This window comes from Bombina bombina, chromosome 1 (assembly GCF_027579735.1).
Source record: "Bombina bombina isolate aBomBom1 chromosome 1, aBomBom1.pri, whole genome shotgun sequence".
NCBI lineage: Eukaryota > Metazoa > Chordata > Amphibia > Anura > Bombinatoridae > Bombina > Bombina bombina.
The window spans coordinates 1,398,661,826-1,398,685,373 of record NC_069499.1 but is presented as its reverse complement, the minus strand read 5'-3'; the positions used below and the strand labels follow the sequence as shown (position 1 = coordinate 1,398,685,373).

At 37.0% G+C, this 23,548-nt stretch overlaps 1 protein-coding gene across 1 annotated transcript in view; it reads right to left on the bottom strand.

The window, feature by feature from the left end:
• The window catches only part of LOC128652101 (sodium/potassium-transporting ATPase subunit alpha-2), a 140,187-nt gene that overhangs the window by 47,257 nt on the left and 69,382 nt on the right, over positions 1-23,548 (bottom strand). The window contains exons 9-17 of the mRNA XM_053705047.1: positions 23,195-23,393; positions 21,342-21,451; positions 20,228-20,362; positions 15,804-15,993; positions 8,505-8,680; positions 7,120-7,256; positions 6,850-7,000; positions 5,635-5,803; positions 4,220-4,374 (exon numbers count right to left, since the gene is read on the bottom strand). Of these exons, the coding sequence (XP_053561022.1) occupies positions 4,220-4,374; positions 5,635-5,803; positions 6,850-7,000; positions 7,120-7,256; positions 8,505-8,680; positions 15,804-15,993; positions 20,228-20,362; positions 21,342-21,451; positions 23,195-23,393 (1,422 nt within the window). The remainder of the gene's footprint in view (positions 1-4,219; positions 4,375-5,634; positions 5,804-6,849; positions 7,001-7,119; positions 7,257-8,504; positions 8,681-15,803; positions 15,994-20,227; positions 20,363-21,341; positions 21,452-23,194; positions 23,394-23,548) is intronic.

The following is a 23,548-nucleotide window of genomic DNA, read 5'->3' as shown; positions in this document are numbered from 1 at the left end:
TGATGATCTTCCTACCTTGTCTTCACCATGCCAGGTTCACCGATCCGTCCTGGCTCCAAGATCTTCATCCAACCCAAGCGGGGGCTAGACATCCACTGAAGAAGTCCAGAAGAGGGTCCAAAGTCTTCCTCCTATCCGGCAAGAAGAGGACATCCGGACCGGCAAACATCTTCTCCAAGCGGCATCTTCTATCTTCTTCCATCCGATGACGACCGGCTCCATCTTGAAGACCTCCAGCGCGGATCCATCCTCTTCTTCCGACGACTAGACGACGAATGACGGTTCCTTTAAGGGACGTCATCCAAGATGGCGTCCCTCGAATTCCGATTGGCTGATAGGATTCTATCAGCCAATCGGAATTAAGGTAGGAATTTTCTGATTGGCTGATGGAATCAGCCAATCAGAATATAGTTCAATCCGATTGGCTGATCCAATCAGCCAATCAGATTGAGCTCGCATTCTATTGGCTGTTCCGATCAGCCAATAGAATGCGAGCTCAATCTGATTGGCTGATTGGATCAGCCAATCGGATTGAACTATATTCTTATTGGCTGATTCCATCAGCCAATCAGAAAATTCCTACCTTAATTCCGATTGGCTGATAGAATCCTATCAGCCAATCGGAATTCGAGGGACGCCATCTTGGATGACGTCCCTTAAAGGAACCGTCATTCGTCGTCTAGTCGTCGGAAGAAGAGGATGGATCCGCGCTGGAGGTCTTCAAGATGGAGCCGGTCGTCATCGGATGGAAGAAGATAGAAGATGCCGCTTGGAGAAGATGTTTGCCGGTCCGGATGTCCTCTTCTTGCCGGATAGGAGGAAGACTTTGGACCCTCTTCTGGACTTCTTCAGTGGATGTCTAGCCCCCGCTTGGGTTGGATGAAGATCTTGGAGCCAGGACGGATCGGTGAACCTGGCATGGTGAAGACAAGGTAGGAAGATCATCAGGGGGGTAGTGTTAGGTTTATTTAAGGGGGGTTTGGGTTAGATTAGGGGTATGTGGGTGGTGGGTTGTAATGTTGGGGGGGGGGGTATTGTATGTTTTTTTTTACAGGCAAAAGAGCTGAAATTCTTGGGGCATGCCCCGCAAAGGGCCCTGTTCAGGGCTGGTAAGGTAAAAGAGCTTGTAATATTTGTATTTTAGAATAGGGTAGGGAATTTTTTATTTTGGGGGGCTTTGTTATTTTATTAGGGGGCTTAGAGTAGGTGTAATTAGTTTAAAATTGTTGTAATATTTTTCTTATGTTTGTAAATATTTTATTATTTTCTGTAACTTAGTTCTTTTTTATTTTTTGTACTTTAGATAGTTTATTTAATTTTATTTATTTGTAGCAATTGTGTTTAATTAATTTATTGATAGTGTAGTGTTAGGTTAATTGTAGGTAAATGTAGGTAGTTTATTTAATTATTTTATTGATAGGGTAGTGTTAGGTTTAATTATATCTTAGGTTAGGATTTATTTTACAGGTAAATTTGTTATTATTTTAACTAGGTAACTATTAAATAGTTCTTAACTATTTAATAGCTATTGTACCTGGTTAAAATAATTACAAAGTTGCCTGTAAAATAAATATTAATCCTAAAATAGCTATAATATAATTATAATTTATATTGTAGCTATATTAGGATGTATTTTACAGGTAAGTATTTAGCTTTAAATAGGAATTATTTATTTAATAAGAGTTAATTTATTTCGTTAGATAAAAATTATATTTAACTTAGGGGGGTGTTAGTGTTAGGGTTAGACTTAGCTTTAGGGGTTAATACATTTATTAGAATAGCGGTGAGCTCCGGTCGGCAGATTAGGGGTTAATAATTGAAGGTAGGTGTCGGCGATGTTAGGGAGGGCAGATTAGGGGTTAATACTATTTATGATAGGGTTAGTGAGGCGGATTAGGGGTTAATAACTTTATTATAGTAGCGCTCAGGTCCGCTCGGCAGATTAGGGGTTAATAAGTGTAGGTAGGTGTCGGCGACGTTGAGGGGGGCAGATTAGGGGTTAATAAATATAACATAGGGGTCGGCGATGTTAGGGGTAGCAGATTAGGGGTACATAGGGATAACGTAGGTGGCGGCGATTTGCGGTCGGAAGATTAGGGGTTAATTATTTTAAGTAGCTTGCGGCGACGTTGTGGGGGGCAAGTTAGGGGTTAATAGATATAATACAGGGGTCGGCGGTGTTAGGGGCAGCAGATTAGGGGTACATAAGTATAACGTAGGTGGCGGTCGGCAGATTAGGGGTTAAAAATTTTAATCGAGTGGCGGCGATGTGGGGGGACCTCGGTTTAGGGGTACATAGGTAGTTTATGGGTGTTAGTGTACTTTAGGGTACAGTAGTTAAGAGCTTTATGAACCGGCGTTAGCCAGAAAGCTCTTAACTCCTGCTATTTTCAGGCGGCTGGAGTTTTGTCGTTAGAGCTCTAACGCTCACTGCAGAAACGACTCTAAATACCGGCGTTAGGAAGATCCCATTGAAAAGATAGGCTACGCAAATGGCGTAGGGGGATCTGCGGTATGGAAAAGTCGCGGCTGTAAAGTGAGCGTTAGACCCTTTAATCACTGACTCCAAATACCAGCGGGCGGCCAAAACCAGCGTTAGGAGCCTCTAACGCTGGTTTTGACGGCTACCGCCGAACTCTAAATCTAGGCCTTTGTATTTAGTTTTAAATAGGAATTATTTAGTTAATAATTGGAACTTTGATTTAGCTCTATTTTAATTATGTTAAAGTTAGGGGGTGTTAGGGTTAGGTTTAGGGGTTAATAGTTTAATTTAGGTTGTTGAGATGTGGGGGCTGGCAGTTTAGGGGTTAATAAGTTTATTTAGTGGCGGGGATGTCGGGAAACGGTGGAATAGGGGTTAATATCTTTATTATAGTGTGTATGCGATATTGGGGTGCGGGGGAATAGGGGTTAATAACTTTCGTATAGTGTCGGCGATATTGGGAGCGGCAAATTAGGAGTTAATAGATTTATTTTGGTGGCAGCTATGTCGGTGCGTCAGATTAAGGGTTAATAAGTTTATGTAGGTGGCGGCGATGTCAGGGGCAGGAGATTAGGGGTATTTAGACGTGGGGTTTATGTTAGGGTGTTAGGTTTAAACATAACTTTTTTTCCCCATAGACATCAATGGGGTTGCGTTACGGAGCTTTTTCATTCTGTGCATCAGGTATTAGGAAAGCGTGCACGAGCACGTCAAAGCAGTGCTTGTATTTTGTGCGGTATGGAGTTCAACGCAACCATATCGCACGTACAAGGCGGCTTTTCTAAAACTCGTAATGGCAGCGCTATGGAGGGTGAAATAACGCAACTTTTGTTGCGTTAGTTAACTACCCTCTATAGCGCAAAACTTGTGATCTAGGTGAATATTAGGTAAACATACTAAACAGGTTTTTGAATAAGTATTTCCCTGGGCTGCAAAACTATACAAACTGTTTAATTGTTTTTAAATGTTTACTTTTATTCAAATATTTTGTAATGCATATATATATATATATATATATATATATATATATATAGTAATGTTCCTTTAACCAGCTCCTGTTTGGTCTTTGTGCTTCATATAGGGATGGGCGAATGTGTTTATATTCGAATTCGAATGTTAGAACGAATCTTATTGTAGAAATTCAATTTACATAATCGAATGTTGATAAGATTGAATATTCTTAAAAATTCTATTATCGAATGTTATTTACAGTTTTTGAATGTCACTTTCAAATTAGAATGTGACATGAATTTGAATGTCACATTCAAAATCGAATATTACATTTATAAAACACAGTTGTAGGCTAGAAATAATACTTTGAATTTGAATGTGAAATTCGAATTTGAATATTACATTTATAAATCACAGTTGTAGACTGTAAATACTATTTCGAATTCGAATGTTACATTCGAATTTGAATATTACATTTATACAACACAGTTGTAGACTAGAATGAGATATAAAATACAAAGCTAAACATTCTATTATTTGAACAAATATTTCCGAATGTTATTGAAAAATTAAAAAACGAAAATTCGAAAATAGAATGTTAGAATGTTATATAAACATTCGAAATTCGATTTGAACGAACAAATGTATAAAAATTTGTTTTAAATTTTGAATTTTTAGAAACATTCGCCCATCCCTAGCTTCATACTCATCCATCCCTTTGCAAATACACAGTGATGATGTTTATCTCTGAATGGCAAATCATATATAAATGTGTAGTTGTCTTACCATGTCTGTGCCCAGATCAATACACAGGATAGTAACAGTACCCAAGGGCAGAGGTATGTTTGCAATAATAAAGAATAAAAATGGGGTTATCTCTGGGATGTTGCTGGTCAATGTGTAGGCGATGGACTTCTTCAAGTTGTCAAAAATAAGCCGACCTGAGGATAGGAGAAAAAGAAAATGTATTTTAAATTGTGCAAGTAAACCAAATAAATCATATCCTCCACTGCTGGAGAAAGGTAAGTCATCATTTTCAAGTACTTTTACAATCATTATACATGTACATTATGGGCCAGATTACGAGTGGAGCACTATTTAGCGCTTTCCCTAGAGTGCTAATTGCACTAGAAGTAAGCTTTTTACGCGCGCCGGGTTGCGCTCTTATTATGAAATTAAAGTAAAAACTTTTTTGCTCTTGCACTAACCCGACGCACGCAAAAAGCCGAAGTCAATGGAGGAAAAAAATTGGGAAAAAACAGCCTACACGCGCACAAAAACACGATCGTACATTCTCATGTGCACTAATCCGACATGAAAATATGAATATTTCACATTTATATGTTTTTCACCTAGAAGAATATGTTCTATTTAGTCATATATACATATTTCTAGATATATCCGTCACACAATTATATATATAGGAATATCTATTAATTAATATCTATTAATAAATACTTAGAACATATTCTGCTATGTGCAGAACATTGGAATGTGAAATATTTACAGTAAATACGCAGTATAACACTTTATTAAATATGAATATTGCATAAATATACTGTTACATGTTATCATCTACTTGACTGAAAATGGCTCCAATGCCCTTATATATATATATATATATATATATATATATATATATATATATATATATATATATATATAAATACATAACTACATATGTACATATATGTGTACATATGTAATTATGTAATTATATGTGAATATATGCCTGTAAATACATATATACACATATAAATGCATAAATACATATGTATACATATATACTTCATATACAGTATATATATATATATATATATATATATAGAGAGAGAGAGAGAGAGAGAAAGATACATATTTAGACATCTATTTAATATGCATGTCTATGTTAAAGCCATTTGCCTGCCTTTATTCTAACACCTGATCTCATATTGTTGAGCCCTTATAACTTTTTTGTGCAATATTATTTTTTAAATCATTTTATTCGATAGTGGGTTTTTTATGAGTGTATTGTGTAATGTATTTTTGATTTGTTTTATTACACTTTTTTGTTTTGCAAAACAATTAACCCCAGCTCTCAGGACACAGTAACCCAACGAATGCAAACTTCAATTATGCTCAAGTGATCACGTTTGCGCTCCACTCGTAATCTTGCCTTGCATATATATATATTTATATACAAGTGAGACAATCTAACAAACCTTCTTCCACACCCGTCACAATAGAGGCAAAGTTATCATCCAGTAGAATCATATCTGCAGCCTGCTTGGAGACATCTGATCCAGCGATACCCATAGCAACCCCAATATCCGCCTTCTTCAGAGCAGGTGAATCATTCACACCATCTCCTGTCACTGCTACAATGGCTCCCTACAAAAGACCGGTCAAAGAAGGTGAAAAAAAATCTTATTACGATTAATAAAATTTAATGGACCAATTTAAATATGTTTTGTATGCTAGCATCAATATATTACTGTTTAATTCCTGATAAAGTCCCCAAAATGTTGCTAAAATAACTGTTTTGATTGCTTCCAAATAGAGTTTTGAAGAAGGGACTATGGGGGCCGATTCATTAAGGTCCATATGGAGCTTGATGCAGCTGTTTCCGCGTAAGCCTTCAGGCTCGTCGGAAACAGGGGTTAAGAAGCAGCGGTCTTAAGACTGCTGGTCCTTAACTCGTCCACTACCTCGGAGGTGGCGGACAGCAATCCGCCCGATCACATACGATCGGTTTGATTTGGCCGCGAATGTGTAGGGAGCGGCATTGCACAAGCATTTCTAGTGAAATGCTAGTGCGATGATAAATGGCGACAGCTTATTCTGTCGGCATTTATCGATGTGTGGCGGACATGATCCGCTACAGCGGATCATGCCCGTCCGCACATTGTTAAATCGGCCCCTATGTTGTAATTTGGAATGATCTATTATTTTTAGCTTGTTATTGGCTGTTCCGTTATTAAACTAGGAGGTGGGGAATACTGCTGCTAAGAGTGTCGACTTGATAAAAAATATAAATTGTCAAATATATGCAACAGAAACATTACACCAGTGCAAAGTTTAAATGAAAATAAAAATGAAAAGCACTGAAATTAAAAGAAATAGGAAAACTGCATAAAACATCAGATCCTTTTTACCCCTCTTGGCATTATTAGCCTCCCTTAAACACATATTTATAGGCCACACTTTCCACATAATTAACTATTTTTATACCACATTAAATTATAATTAGAAAAATAAATTTACCACGCCCTGAAGATGACTTGTATTCTATTGGATATCTCAATTTACCTTCCTACAGTCAAGACACACCTCCATATCACCCCTTCTTTGGGGTTGTTAAATAAGCGGTGGCCCAAAATGTAAAATAATTAATAATAATATTTGTTATTACTTTTTATTGCAGTCCCCCAAATTACCTGTCTTTGACAGCCCTCTACAATAATCAGCTTCTGCTGTGGGGAAGTCCGAGCAAATACAATTTCTGTGTGATTCTTAAGAAGATCATCCAGCTGCTCCCCGGTCATATCTTTGAGATCAGAGCCATGAACTACGCACGCTTTAGCCTCTCTATTAGAAGAAAACAAGCAGAAGTATCATATGTTTCTAGAAGGCCAATTCCTTTCTATAGTCTCATTATAAATTAGTATTTACACATAACAAAAATAAAGTTGCTCCACTCCACTCACCTGGGATTCACTTGATTGACAGGAATATTCAATCGATCTGCAATGTCTTCCACAGTCTCATTTCCCTCAGAAATTATTCCCACACCTTTGGCAATGGCTTTAGCAGTTATAGGGTGGTCACCTGTTACCATTATCACCTGGTAGACAATATTATTAATAGGCTTAATAAGCAAAACAGATTAACTGAAAATCCTGAGAACTATCCAGAGAGGACGGTGACTGAATTCCTGGTGAATGCCAACCTGATTTAGCTTTTGTCAATTTCTTGCAGTTAATAAAAAAAGGAGAGACTTGTTTTTTTATCGTTCTTATCATCTGTTCATCACTATTTCTAAGTTGCTTACACACCTTTTCCCAATGTAAGTCATGCATGAGGGACATAACCTAATAAAATGGGTCTAGGGTGGTAGATGGCCAATAGATGTTCTGTGCAAGGAAGGAACATTGAGTACTCTTATAATGCTGGGACATGTAAACATTCCAGAAGTGTCTACATCTGATGGGAGTTCTGGTGCTGAGATTTATATTCAAAAATGAACTGCAGAGATTATAGATTATATATTACAGAAGCAAATGTGAGTCAGTTACAAGAACTGAGATAATGAATGAAATACTTAAAGGGACATGAAATCAGCATTTTTTTTCTTCCATTATTCAGATAGGACATGCAATTTCAAACAACTTTCTTATTTACTTCTATAATCACATTTTCTTTGTTCTCTTGGTATCTTTTGTTGAAAAGCAGGGATGTAGTTCAGGAGGCTGCAAATGTCTGGAGCACAATATTGCAGTAGATTTGCAAGAATGGTATCCATATGAAAGAGCACTAGATGGCAGCAATGTTTCCTACCATGTAGTGTAGTTTGATAATAGAAGATAATTGAAAACGTTTTTAAAAATTGTATGCTCTGCCTAAATCACAAAATAATTTTTTTTGGTTTCATATCCCTTTAAAATATGGTGTGCTGTGGCTGCTTGATGAATGTAGCTGATAAAAGCTAATATAGAGACTTTGTCCTGTCTGGCTATACACAGACTTTCATACATATACAGTGACGTTATATAGAGAGGACACAAATAGACCATAAGCGCTGACTACAACAGTTAAACTCTCGGCAGGGCCCTTTATCCATTTGATCCCTATAAATGTTATCCTGTATACCGCCTATGTTTATAGCGCTGTGGAATCTGTTGGCCCTCTACAAATACCTGATAATAATAATAATAATCTTAATGACCAGATGAAGAGAGAAGAAATAATCAGTATCATGAAAGCAAGGTAAGCTAAATAAGGAACTGGGTAGTGGCAACTAAACAAACATTGCAAAAGGCTTCATTGGGAATGCTGTGGTTTATGTTTGACAGTTGACACACTTATGTTATACCTTTATCCCGGCACTGCGGCACTTTCCCACAGCATCTGGCACGGCAGCCCTTGGCGGATCAATCATTGAAATGAGGCCAATGAAACACAGATTGCTGCTTGGAAAGTTCTCCTCTTCCGTGTCAAATTTAAACCCGCGTGGAAACTTATCAGGAGGAAGATGAGTGTGGCAAAATCCTGAAAGGCAGAGGTTTGAAATATACTGCTCATAATTAAGTGCTAAATTTCTGTGGTACTGTGTACATATTGGTACAAACATCACCAATTAGTTATATCTATTTGCATATAGAAAAGAAAGGGGTTTTTTTTCCCTTTTTTCCCTCCAAAATCATATTAACTATTGCAGTTATAATTTTGGCGCTAAAAATTCTCACACTCCTACACACTTATACACACCCTCATACATTTGCCTCTTCAGTCACTCATTCTAACACATAAGCCTAGACAAATCTGCCAAATTCCAATCTTAATTGCAGCTCTTTATGATTCTAGAGAATGTATCATACCCATGAGTAAAAGTTTTGCCCTTTTTATTAAAAATAATAAATGTTGGTCATATTCAGTCATCCTAAACACATGTCAGATATTTGGCAACTATTCAATAGTCATGTACAAAAAAAAATTGTTCCTGGAGTTATTCGTTTCATTAAAATTTTGACAACTTTATTTGGAAATTCATGAACCCCTTATATCCTATGGGGAACATGTTCAGGGATCAATTACTATATCAAATGTTATAATTATGCTCCACTACTTGATGCTCTTTAGCCAGCCTATTAAGCAACCAATTTGAAATTAAGATAGGAATGATGGGCACTCATTCCAGCCAATTATGGCTTTTTAGGGTCTTCTTTAGCGAGGTTGCGGTCACTATACACCAATACCTATTGATAAAATGAAAAATACGTTGAGGTTTGTATGTCCTCAACAGCAGCTGTGAGTTATTACACTGCTATGGGAAGATGGTTCCTGCTCGACTCATAGGGAAAGAAGGTGGTGGTTCCTACAATGGTCACAAGGAGGTATCTGGTGTTGAATTGTCTTATTTGGACTCATGAGGTGCTTTTTATCTACATTTTAGTGAGTAATTCTTTTACTAGCACTTTTATATTGTAATACGTCACTGCAAGTCACGCCTTATGGGTTTTACGCATGCGATATATTCTTTTCAAATCAATTTCCATTGCTCAGCTATTATTAAGTCTTGAAAAATCGTGATTGCCTTTTACACAACAATCCTTTTAGCGCTGTAGTTAACAGTTTTCCGTAACATAAAAGTTTCACGAAACACTTCAAAAATACATTAGAAAGTTACACTCATATTAACACTGTCTAATAAAAATAATTTTAAAACTATATTGCACACAAACGTTAGAAGGGCTCAAAGGTACTAGATCTCGGGTGTTAGAAAAATAAGCCGACAAAGGAATTTTACATTGACTTACATACACATACATAGAGAAACATTGATTTATATGTATAGAGATATGTTTAAAGGGCCATAATACCCAAATGTTTAAACTAGGGTTGCACCGATACCATTTTTTTATGACTGAGTACAAGTACCGATACTTGTTTTCAAATACTCGCCGATATCAATTACCAATACTTTTTTTTTAATGTCATGTGACAGTTTACCAAGCACAATACAGACTAATTATTTAAGATTATTTCTTTATAATTATAAAGGGCTGTGATTCAAAAGACATTATGAAATAATAAAACAGTTTTATTTGTCACAAAGTTCACTGAACAAGTTTATAAATAAAAAATATTACAATAAAATATTAAATTTAAAGGGGTGATGCAATTGGGTTGTAGGGCTGTTATATAACATCAATCTGACATTTGTATGGAGGTTCGACTCTAAATTGAACAGTCTTTCACTTTCCACACTACTGCATGGGGCAGAAAGATATTTTTGGGCCATTTTTGCCAGAGCTGGAAATCTGTTTATTAACTGCCCAGTACTTCAGGGGTTTGTCTGAATCAGGTACAGTGATCTCTCCTACAATAATACAAATAACAACAATTTGTATTGGCAGAACAGTAGTAAACAATTTTTAGTTTAGTCTCCACTCCAGTTTAAAATTAAATGGGAACATGCAGTTTGAAAAACCCCCAATAGATAGCATGAAGTAGAGGTATCGGTTTAAGTATCGGTGCATTTGCACGAGTACAAGTACTCATGCAAATACTTGGTATCGGTACCGATTCCGATACTAATATCGGTATCGGTGCATCCCTAGTTTAAACGTTTGAAAGTGATGCAGCATAGCTGTAAAAAGCTGACTAGAAAATATCTCCTGAACATCTCTATGTAATAAAGAAAGATATTTTACCTCAAAAGTTTCTCAGTAGCCACCTCCCATTGTAAAGGATTTCTAAGCAGCCTATTAGTATGTCTGTCCTGGGACAGCTTAGGGGATGAGCCTCGTGCACTCTCATATTATTTCCCTATTCAGCTTACTATGAAATCTCATGAGAGTTAAGTCAAATCTCATGAGATCACAGTAAAAGAGTTCATGATCTCAGCACTGCTGATGCTGATTGGCTGCTGTTCATTTCTTCATTTTTTTTATTTTTTTACCTGAAGCTGGGAGCAGCTGAGTATAACTTTTTACACAGAACTTACTCTGCTGAGCTGAGGAGATTGTGAGGTAAAATATCTTCCTTTTTTACATAGAGATGCTCAGGTGCTATTTTTCTGTCAGCTTTTTACAGTTATACTGCATCAGTTTCAAGTGATTTAGCATATGAGTATTATGTCCCTTTAAAGGGCCACTGTAAGTAAATATTTTCTATGCCTGTTACTAACTAACTACCCCAAGTAAGCTTTTTATCAATAGCATTTCATTAACATATCTCTACCGTATATCAGAAATCTTGTCTGCAAATTTAATTGTTTTCCAAACCCACTCTGTGGGTATCCTTTGCTCTGTACCAATCCGTTTACAATACCTAGGTTTCAAAATGGCGCTTTAAACACAAAGTTATTGGTTTAAGTATTTTGAACATGCAGTGCTGAAAATAGTGGGCAGGATAACGTGACATCATCGGAGAATAAAAGATATAACTTTTAGAACGTTATGAAACTTTGTTTTGGAGAAAATATAGGTCAGTAGGTTTTAATTAATGTTTATTAACTTTAATATGTTAGTTGTTTAGCTTAAAAATTATAACAGAAAGTATTCCTTTAACTATAGAGATATTGAAAATATTTCCCATTGCAATCTTATGCACATTAAACAATATCTCAGAGGGATTTTCAAAGCGATATTCGCATATATTTCCTCATTCAAAGCCCACATGATTCGCTTATTCTATCCCCTCTTTATATGTGTTGAAGTCATATACTGACCCCCTGGCTCCTCAACTCAATTTCTAGATCACTTGGCTGTCTGGCTACCTTATTTCCTTTCTTCAGACACCCCTGCCCTCATTTTTGATGACTTCAACATCCCTCTTGACAATCCCACTGCCTCCACTGCATAACAACTTCTGCAACTCACTTCCTCTTTTGGTTTGTCAAAATGGACTGATTCTCCCACTCACAAAGACGGTCACTCCCTTGACCTGATCTTTAGCTATCGATGCACTATCTCAAACTTCTCAAACTCCCATTTTCCTCTTTCTGACCACCATCTCCTCACTTGCAACATTTCATCCCTCCCTACAACTCTCCCTCCTCCTACTCCTCACACCAAATTTCACAGAAGCATTATGTCATTAGATCAGCAACAGCTTGCTAATTCCCTTGAACCTCTCCTCTCATCCCTCTCCTCCTTTTCCTGCCCTAACCAATCTATCTTCCACAATAATTCCACCCTTACATCCGTCCTTGACAATCTGGCCCCTCTTACCATAGCTCGGAAATCACACACTCATCCTCAGCCCTGACATACTCCTCTGACACGGTACCTACGCAGATGTTCCCGTACTGCTGAGCGGCACTGGAGAAAATCTCAGAGTTTAGCTGATTTTCTTCATTACAAATACATCTTGAACTCCTACTATTCTGCCCTTAATTTCTATAAGCAAACCTACTTCTCTACTCTTATCTCTAATCTTTCTTCAAACCCAAAACGTCTGTTTTCCACTTTCAATACTCTTCTCCGACAAACCCCACCTCCTGATACAACTTCTCTGTCAGCTCAAGACTTTTCCAGACACTTCAATAACAAAATTGACTCCATCAGAAATAAATATATATATAGGATTATCAGGAAAAGGAGGAGAGGGATGAGAGGAGAGGTGTCATTAGATCAGCAACAGCTTGCTAATTCCCTTGAACCTCTCCTCTCATCCCTCTCCTCCTTTTCCTGCCCTAACCAATCTATCTTCCACAATAATTCCACCCTTACATCCGTCCTTGACAATCTGGCCCCTCTTACCATAGCTCGAAAATCACACACTCATCCTCAGCCCTGACATACTCCTCTGACACGGTACCTACGCAGATGTTCCCGTACTGCTGAGCGGCACTGGAGAAAATCTCAGAGTTTAGCTGATTTTCTTCATTACAAATACATCTTGAACTCCTACTATTCTGCCCTTAATTTCTATAAGCAAACCTAGTTCTCTACTCTTATCTCTAATCTTTCTTCAAACCCAAAACGTCTGTTTTCCACTTTCAATACTCTTCTCCGACAAACCCCACCTCCTGATACAACTTCTCTGTCAGCTCAAGACTTTTCCAGACACTTCAATAACAAAATTGACTCCATCAGAAATAAATATATATATAGGATTATCTATTTATAAATACATAGAATATATTTTCCTATGTGCAAGGTATGCAAGGGTGAGAATTTTGAATTTTAGTCTGCTGTGTATGGGTAGCCAATGAAGGGACTCGCAGAGAGGTGCAGCAGATACAGAGTGACGGGAAAGGTGGATCAGCCTGACAGAGGCATTTAGGATGGATTGAAGGGGGGAGAGGCGGGGAAAAAGGAAGGCCAGTAAGTAGGTTATTGCAGTAGTCAAGTTGGGAAATAACATTGGAGTGGATTATTTGCTTTGTGGTGTTAGCGCACAGAAAAGGTCTGCGGCAAGATAAAGCCATTGGATATGGGGGGCGAAGGATAGATTTGAGTCAAGTGTAACTCCGAGGCAGCAGACTTGGGGCGATGGGGAAATGGTGATGCCGTCAACAGGGATAGAGAAGTCACAAGTCGGCGTAGAGCTTTAGGGGGGAATAAGAAGGAGCTCAGTCTAGGACATGTTAATCTTTAGGTGGTGAGAGGCTATCCAGGAAGAAATACCAGATAAGCAGTCACTGACATGAGAAAGGAGAGAGGGAGAGAGAGCAGGGGTGGAGAGGTAGATCTGGGTGTCATCAGAATAGAGGTGATATTTGAAGCCATAACTGTTGATAAGTTTACCCAGTGAAGAAGTATAAATGGAGAAGAGTAGAGGACCCAGAACAGATCCTTGAGGTACTTCAACAGACAGAGGAATTGGAGAGGAGGAGTCACCAGCAAATGACACAGAAAAAGACCTGTGAGAAAGATAAGAGTGAATCCAGGAAAGAGCAGTGTCACAAAGGCCAAAAGAGCTAAGGGTCTGTAGGAGGAGGGGTGGTCAACTGTGTCGAAGGCAGCTGAGAGGTCAAGTAAGATGAGTATGGAGTAGTGGCCAATATTTTTAGCAGAGAGAAGATCGTTAGTAACCTTGGTAAGGGCAGTCTCAGTTGAGTGTTTGGGGCGGAATCTGGATTGCAGGGGGTCAAGCAAGGAGTTGGCGGACAGAAAGTGGGTTAGGCGATTGTAAACTGGGAGCAGTGATATCGGGCGGTAGCTTTCAGGAGAATTAGGGTCTCCCTTGACCCTAATTCTCCTGAAAGCTACCTCACGATATCACTGCTCCCACTAACATCAAAACCCCATGAAAAACTAGGTTTTTTGAGTATGGGAGTGACTTTTGCGTGTATGAAGAAGATGGGAATGAGCCGGTAGAAAGAGATAGGTTGAAGATGTGGGTAAGGAGTGAGGGTGGAAGATAGGGAGGTATTAGATGGGAAGGGATATATATATATTTATATATATATATTGTTTATATATATATATATATATATATATATATATATATATATATATATATATATATATATACATTTTTAGACATCTATATGTATGTATGTCTATGTTAAAGCCCTTTACCTGAGATCTCATATCTTTGAGCCGTTATAACTTTTTTGTGTAATATTTATTTTTAATAATTCTTACTAGATGGTATCATTATGAGTGATAGGGGCCGATTTATCAAGCTCCGTGTGGAGCTTGATTCTTCTGTTTCCGCGAAAGCCTTCAGGCTGCCAGAAACCGAAGTTATGAAGCTGCGGTCTAAAGACGGTTGCTCCATAACTTGTCCGACTGCTCTGAGGCCGCGGACAGAAATCAACCTGATCGAATACGATCGGGTTGATTGACACCCCTTGCTAGCGGCCGATTGGCCGGGAATCTGCAGGGGCAGCATTGCACAAGCAGTTTACAAGAACTGCTGGTGCAATGATAAATGCCCGCAGCAGACATGATACGCTACATTGTATCATGTCCTCTCGCACTACCATAAATATACCCCTAAGTGTACTGTTTAATGTATTTTTTATGTGGTTTGTCACACTTTTTAGTTTTGCAAAGCAGTTAACCATAGCTCTGAGGTTGTGGTAATCATTCTCGTCTAAACATGATTGTGCTCACGCTTTTGCATTTGCTTTCAATTTGTAATGTGAATGCAATTTAACTTTCGCACAAATGCAGGCTAAAACCCGATATTTGCAACACCACTTGTAATCTGGCCCAGAGTGTTTAATGCCCCCGTAAATAATTATCTTCCTGGAATAGTATAGGAGATACCTGGACAGTTCATTCAATTTTTACTGAATCGAGAGGAAGGGATCATTTTTCTACTCAAACACTCTTACACACAAACAATCTTACTCTGTCACAAACACCAACACATTCACATGTATGTTCCAATAAACTCTCCCTCAGCGAGATGACTAAATCTCTCTAAACTGGCGAGATTATCTAAAATGTCTCGCCCATTCTTACAAGGTCCCTAAAGACAAATGTTAGCTTTATAATTGTTTATCTAACTGTTTATCTAGCTATCTCTATTTAATATGATTTTTTTCTGTTCTGGCAAGTTCTGATCAGCAGGCCCTCAGACACACACTTGTTCTCTGTTCTTTGCCTGTTCTCATACATATATTACTTTTTTTTAAAAAAAAAAAAAAGCTTTTATGAGTTATATTTCATATTTTGTGGAAAAAATAATAAAGGTGCAGGATACTCACCCAAAACTCTTTCTCCCAGTCCTCCTAGTTCGAAATACGCATTCTGAAAGGCGTCTCTCAACTCGTCATCCAGTGCCTGCTCCTCGCCATGTAGCAAGATGGTGGAGCACCGATCGAGGATCCTTTCAGGCGCTCCTTTCATTACCAGCAGGTAACTGTCTGGGCTATCCTCGCGCTCATGAATAGACAGCTGTGGATGGGAAGTAACAGGCATTATCATATACTGCTTTGTCTGTAACGTTTTATTTAGCAAGGGGCTATAGCAGCCTGCCATTAATGTAAATAATGCATTCCCCTCCTGCTAACTGCCTCCAGCACTGCTGTTTAGTTGAATTTTGCTTTTTCACAGTAGATTTTAATTACTTTTTAATTGCTCTAGCTTACTCCTAGTATCTGTATTATTTGCTTGAAAATTGTTTTGTGTATTTGAACATTAGAGACCGTAACCTCTTCATTTCTTTTGCTAGTAAAAAAAAAAAGAATTCTTATAAAAATATTCCATCATGGCATTATGCTACTAATAATTATTGGATATTATAATTGGATGTCTTTCATATGGCGGGAAGCTAACTGACTGCAGACAAGTTATATCGTCATTTTCTTTTTTTTCTGATACACAAAGCTAATAAGGGGAATGGAGAATTTAAGCTATGAGGAGCAGGGCCGTCTTTAATATTGACTGGACCCTGGGCAAAAATTTTCATGCCCTCCCCAACCCCATGCAATTTCGCTCTCCACCCCAACATCCCAAAAAACAACTAAATCATTTTTTATTTTATTATTATTAGCCCAGCGGTGGATCATCCACTGCTGGGCTAATCATTTAAAAAAAAAAAATTGCAATATGTGAAACTGGACCTAAGCAGTACTAATAAGTAAATAAATATATAAATTTCTCCACTGTGGATTCATTTAATATTCTTTTGAATGTGATTCTGGTGTGAGGTTAGCTGGTTAAAGAGATTTAGGGCAGTCAACAGGAACAAAGCAAGGTAAAGACCAAGGAGGAAGCATGGAGGTGCAGACAAACATAAGTTTACTGACTAGAACAGCAGAACTACTATGGGAAGCTGTAAAATCTGAGACAGAGAGAAAATAAAAACTATAAAAATAAACCTTACATTAATGTGCGAAGTATCAGCATGACACTATACATCAGCCACAGCAGCACATGTCACTTCTTTGCTAGGAACAAGTTCCCTCTCACCCTGCACTATACAATGCTGCATGGGGAGGGGCATGTGTGCACAAACTTATTCTTCCCACTGACACCTTTCTACAAAGCACTGTTCCCCTAACAAACTTCAGTTAGTTGATCTTAGGGCCACAGCAGAAATAGCAGGGCTAAAGGGACCAGCAGACTGGATGCTGTCTGTCCAAGGCTGCATGGATATAGTGTGAGATGGGTCACACAGCCTCAAGACTGAAGAGAGCAGTGTATGCAGCTGCACAGATGCACAAATCCTCACATGCTTGCTGCTTCAGCTTTCTACTGCATGTGCCTACAGTCAGCCCTACCCAGAAACAATCCCCACAACCAGAGCAGTTACCTGGTAACAGTGGTAACCCCAGTAGGACCTTTTCTGATGCAGTGGGAATGGCTGGATGCCGAGTTAGGGCTTTGCATTCAGTGCTGCAAAGTGCACATCTAAAACAGCACATGGCAATAGCTTGGCATGTCACATGACACCAAATATAAGCAGAGTACTTTTGACTGTGACAGTATTAGGACTGAATGTGTGTGTTCCCCATGTCACACCATGTTAAAGACGGTCCTCATGAGGAGAGGTTAGCCAAACTGGGTCTGTTTTCTCTAGAAAAAGGCGCTTGAGAGGTGACATGATTACTTTATAGAACTATATTCAAGGCCCACAGAGATCTATTTATTCCAAAAAAATTGTTTGTGACAAGAGGTCACAATTTAAGGCTGGAGGAAAGGAGATTTAATCTCCTGCAACTGAAAAGTTTTTTCACTGTTAGAGAAAAAAAATTGGGGAACTTATTACCAAAGGAGGTAGTGAATACCAATACCTTAGATACATTTTTATGATTGCTTGTTTTAAATGGGTCCCCTTTTAATTAGATTAATTTAATTAATTTAAGCTTAAAGGGACACTAAACCCACATTTTTTCTTTCATGATTCAGATAGAGCATGCAATTTTAAATTTTTATTTGTTCTCATGCTATTTTTATTTGCATAAGTAGGAATGTAAGCTTTAAAGCTGGCCCATTTTTGGTTTAGCACCTGGGTAGCGCTTGCTGATTGGTGGCTAAATGTAGAAAACCAATCAGCAAGCGCTACCCAGGTGCTGAACCAAAAAGGGGCTGGCTGCTACGTTCACATTTCTGCTTTTTAAAATAAAGATAGCAAGAAACGAAGAAAAATTGATAATAGGAGTAAATTAGAAAGTTACTTAAAATTGCATGCTCTATCTGAATCATGAAAGAAAAATGTTGGGTTTAGTATCCCTTTAACTGAAGCTTTATTGTAAGTATATTAGATTTGTATAGGTTCAACTCAATGGACTTCAGTCTTTTTTTTTCAACCTCATCTACTATGTTACTATGTTACTTTCCACTTTATTCCACCCCCTCATTTGTAATAATGTGATCAATATTTATGTGGTCGGATTAGCTCTAATGTTGCAACTAAGTGTGAATATTTTTTTTTTATCATTCTTATTCTTATCTATGTATTTAGTTTATTAAAGAAAGTTTTTTTTTAATTATGTCTATTTAGTTACATGCGAAAAAGTGCAATAAAAGATGTATCTTTCATTTCATGTTTGTAGAGTATTTCAAATTTGAGTTTTTTGTTTTTTTGACACGTACAGTAATCTAGTTTACAAAATAGTTCTAGCAAACATTATGACATGTTTTGTGATATTTTTATTGTACCTGTGACCCCTCATCCTCACACACAACATACAACAGTAGGCCACATAAATTAAAATTCCCATGTCTCATTTGTGCTAAATGCCTGCAATAAGGATTATTGTTATGGAACTTCTGTCTCAAGCATGCAATACACTGGGTTCAGGCCAGCCAAACTTTTTAATTAAAACTGACCTTTATTTTAATGCAACAGAGACCAGGGTTTAACCTAAGATCTCATTGTGAGATTGAAACATTGCACATTTCAATGTTGGAACCTGTTGCATTAAAATAAAGGTTGGTTTAATTATAACATTTGGCTTGACTGATATCCATAGAAGCACTGGTAAAGTGCCAGGCAAGCACAGCCCGTGCCAAACTTGGAATAAGTCTGGGTGTTGATGTATTTAAACAGTGAAACTTTGTGAGTAGCATGAACAGTTAACACAAAACTTATACAGTACCTGAACGCCGCTGCAGATCATCCTTGATAAAACAGGAAAAGCTGCACGCAGAGGCACCGGTGTAATAAAAATTAAATTTCACTTTAAATAATAATGTTTAAAACATAAGGGCAATGATGCAAAAATATTCCTATGATTAAGTGCCCTGCGCAGGCACGAAATGCGTATGGAGTTAGTTTTTTCATCTTTGCCCTTATGTTTTAAACATGATTATTAAAAGTTTAATTTTATTTTTATTACACCAGTGCCTCTGCGTGCAGCTTTTATTGTTTTCTTTTAGCACAAAACTTATACTATAAATGTTTTAGGAAAATGTTTCTAAACATAAATTAGATGATCTATTGCATATTTCCAGTTCACTTTTATGTATCTAGTACAGTTGTAAATGTAAAAACTGCCACCCTGCAACTTTATAAATTATATCATTTTGAAATATTTGTTTGCATAACAAATTAATGTGAATTGAAGTTAAAAATTTAAAATTTAAAATTATCTTCTGAAATATGTCTGAATTTTGGTTATACTTGATTGACTTCCCCATGACTATAATATTTAAAGGGACATTGTACCCTAGATTTTTCTTTGCATAAATGTTTTGTAGATTATCCATTTATGTAGCCCATCTGCTAGTGTTTTTATAAAAATGTATAGTTTTGCTTATTTTTTAATAACATTTTCAGACTCCAAACAGAGCCCCACAGTGCCAGATGTATACATGCATTTATAGACTCCTGCTGTTTCCTGTTTATGTTATCTGTCTTTTCATATGCAGCGAAGGAGGGAGGTGGGGAGTTTCTGCTCTTTTTGTTTTCCCAGACCCTTTCAGTGGGTGTCCCAGACTACCTCATCAACAGTGCTAAACGGGGAGCTTCTAAGTAAGTTTTAAAAGGTTTTATACTAAATTTTTAGATCAGCATCTGTGCATATTCTTCTTTATAGTAATGTCTATTACATTCAGTTATATTAAAATTGGCGTATACTGTCCCTTTACATACATGGAGCATGCTCATTCATCATAATGACCTAACTAGCTACAACGAGACTATCTATTTGGTTATATGGATATAGCATGTAATATACCTCACCTGGTACTTATTTGTAGAATTGAATGGGATTTCTGCCACTTTAGGATTCCTGTCTCTCATCTTCCTTACTGATCCACATGAGAGTTCAATACATTTGAGCAAAGCAGACTCAGATGCATCCCCAGCAGTGTCTCTCTGCAAACCAAGACAAGGTAGACCATTTTTTGTGTGCTATTTGAGGTCCATAAAAATTTGCATGAATTATTTTTACATTAGACTAGATCTTTTGTGGCTAGCTACCATGGAGCTGCTAAGAGAGTGAGACTAGTTTGCAGCCTGTTGGAACAGAGAACCTTCCTGTCAACAAACCTGATTGGATAATCAGATTAACCAATAAGATTTTTTTCCAAATACAAAAAAATAGAAAACATCAAGGATAAAGACAATGAGGTCCTTCTGCTCCTGATTTCTGTTAGAGAATTAAGAATGAAGATTCATAAGCTAATTTTTGTTTAATTACTTTTTTTTAGAATATTTAGTAGGACTTGAGCCCTGAATTAAAGTGTAAGGCTAAAAAAAGTTGCAGAAAACACATCCAAGATTAAAATAAAGTATTACATTCATATATACACTATTAGGTAAAAGAAAAATATCCTTTAAATATAAATAACAATTTTTTTAAAGGGTTAAAAAGGATATAGTATATGCCAAGGTGTTTGACTGGATGGAAAGGGTTCAAATGTATGTGTGTGTGTATATATATATATATATATATATATATATATATATATATATATATATATTCTAAATAAATAAATATATATAGGTATCTATCTAAATATGTATAGTATGTGTGTGCAGAATATATATATATATATATATATATATATATATATATGTATACATGTGTATTTGAGTTGTTTTATGTGTAAATATGTATGTGCACACATACATACATATAAACACATATACTGTATACACTTTGGAGCCCTTCCCAGTTAAATACCATGAAACATGCAACATTTTTTTTATTCAGCTTTTAATGTGCTTCGAATACAAATATTTTAGATTCATATGTTCTTCACTTAGAAAAAAAAATATTTTTCTTTTAAAATAAATAAATAATCTAGTATTTTATTAGAGCAAGCTGAAGCAGTATTATAAATTGACTCACTTTTGAGATGGGTATTTTGTCTTGTCCTACTTTGAATACAGCCCGGTTACATAAGCCAGCCACCCTGGAGAGAGCAGTCCAGGTTAGGGATCGCTTATCAAATGTTGCTCCTGAAAAAGAATAACACAAAGAAATTTTGATTTGGAGTCAACAAAACTTAATGAAGAGGCTTTGCATTTCCTAGGGGCTTTGCTTTGTAAATATTCCAATGATTAAAAGCAACAGTTTGTTTTCTAATAAGACATGATTCATGATTAAAAAGGTTTTATATTTTAACACAAACCTCAAAATTACATGTACAGATGTTATGTGCACATTAAAGGGACAGACTACACCAGCATATGTATTGTTTGAAAAGATAGATAATCCCTTTATTACCCATCCCCCAGTTTTACATTACCAACAGTTATATTAATGTACTTTTTACCTCTGTGATTACTATGGGGCTGATTTATTAAGGGCCGAATAGCCCATAATGTTCCTGTTTCCGCACGTTACTTCAGGCTCGCCTGAAACAGGAGTTAAGAAGCAGTGGTCTTAAGACTGCTTCTTCTTAACTTGTCCACCGCCTCTGAGGCGGGGGACAGCAATCCACCCGATCGCATACGATCGGGTTGACTGACACCCTCTGCTAGCGCCCGATTGGCCGTGAATCTGCAGGGGGCAGTATTGCACAATGATTGTTTGTGCCTGTCGGCATTTATCGATGTCTGGCGGACATGACCCGCTACAGCGGATGAGCACAATGTTATCTATATGGCACACATGAACTAATGCCCTCTAGTTGTGAAAAAAAATGTTAAATGCATTCAGATAACAGGCGGCCTTTGAGGGCTAAGAAATTAGCATCTGAGCCTATCTAGGTTTAGCTCTCAACTAAGAATACCAAGACAACCAAGCAAAATTTATGATAAAAGTAAATTGGAAAGTTGTTTAATAATTTATTTTTGACTAGACTGTCCCTTTAATTACTAACGTACATTTTGGGTTTATATGAGTTACAAGGGAGAGAAAATAAATATCTGTTAAAATGTAGTATTTTATCTAAAAGTGTAGTTTTTTTTGCTCAATGTAAGCTTCTCTATCACTATACATTGGGTTGGTTTCTGACTGCCATGAACTGTACTTATTTGGACAGGACATTAACATCTTTATTACATTTAAAAAAAATATTCTTTAATTGATTATATATTTCTCTGTATTTTAATAGATGTTAAAGTTAAGATACTACAGTGTTAAAAATGACTTTTGTCTTTTATATGTTGTGGCTTGCAACTGTTCACTAATAGAGCATGCAGGAAGCCCCTAGTGAGGCTAAAAAGGACAATTCCTACCAGAACTGCTGGTGCAGTGATAAATGCTGACTGCATATGCTGACAGCATTTATCGATGTGCAGCGGACATGATCCGCTATATCGCACCATAGTAATTAGGCCCCAATGTCTCTATAGGGACATGAAACCTCAATTGTTCTTTCATTATTCAGATTGAACATATTATTTTAAACAACTTTCCCATTTGCTTCTATTATCAGATTTGCTTCATTTTCTTGGAATCCTTTACTGAAAGTGCAGCAATGCACTACTGGGAAGTAGCTGAACACATTGATTAACCAATGACAAGAAGCATATATGTGCAACCACCAATCAGTAGTTAGCTCCCAGCTCCTTAGCCAACATAGGTATCATTAAAGGATAGATAACAGAAGTAAACTGGAATGTTATTTAAAATTCTATGCTATTTCTGAATCATGAAAGCTGTTTTTTTATGTCCCTTTAAGAAACAATTGTGCTGCACACAACATAAAAGTCAACAAACATACACAGAATACTTTATCAGCAAACATGCCCAACCTGACTGGTCCTCTGTGGTGTCAGCCTCATGGATCTGGTTATCAAACCACATGTGAGCAACAGTCATACGGTTTTGAGTCAGAGTCCCAGTTTTATCAGAGCAGATAGTAGAGGTGGAACCCAGGGTCTCCACAGCTTCCAGATTTTTCACTAAGCAGTTTTTTTTGGCCATTCTTTTTGCCGTTAATGTTAAGCACACCTTTGAACATATAAAAAAAAATGTAAGGAACATAGAGTACTTTTAAAAGTTGTTTTTCTTTATAAATTACTATTTACCAGCTACTAATCTGATTAGTGAATTCTTTAAGTTTCTTTATTGTCTAGAATTAAAGTTAAAATAGCCTGGTCTCAACC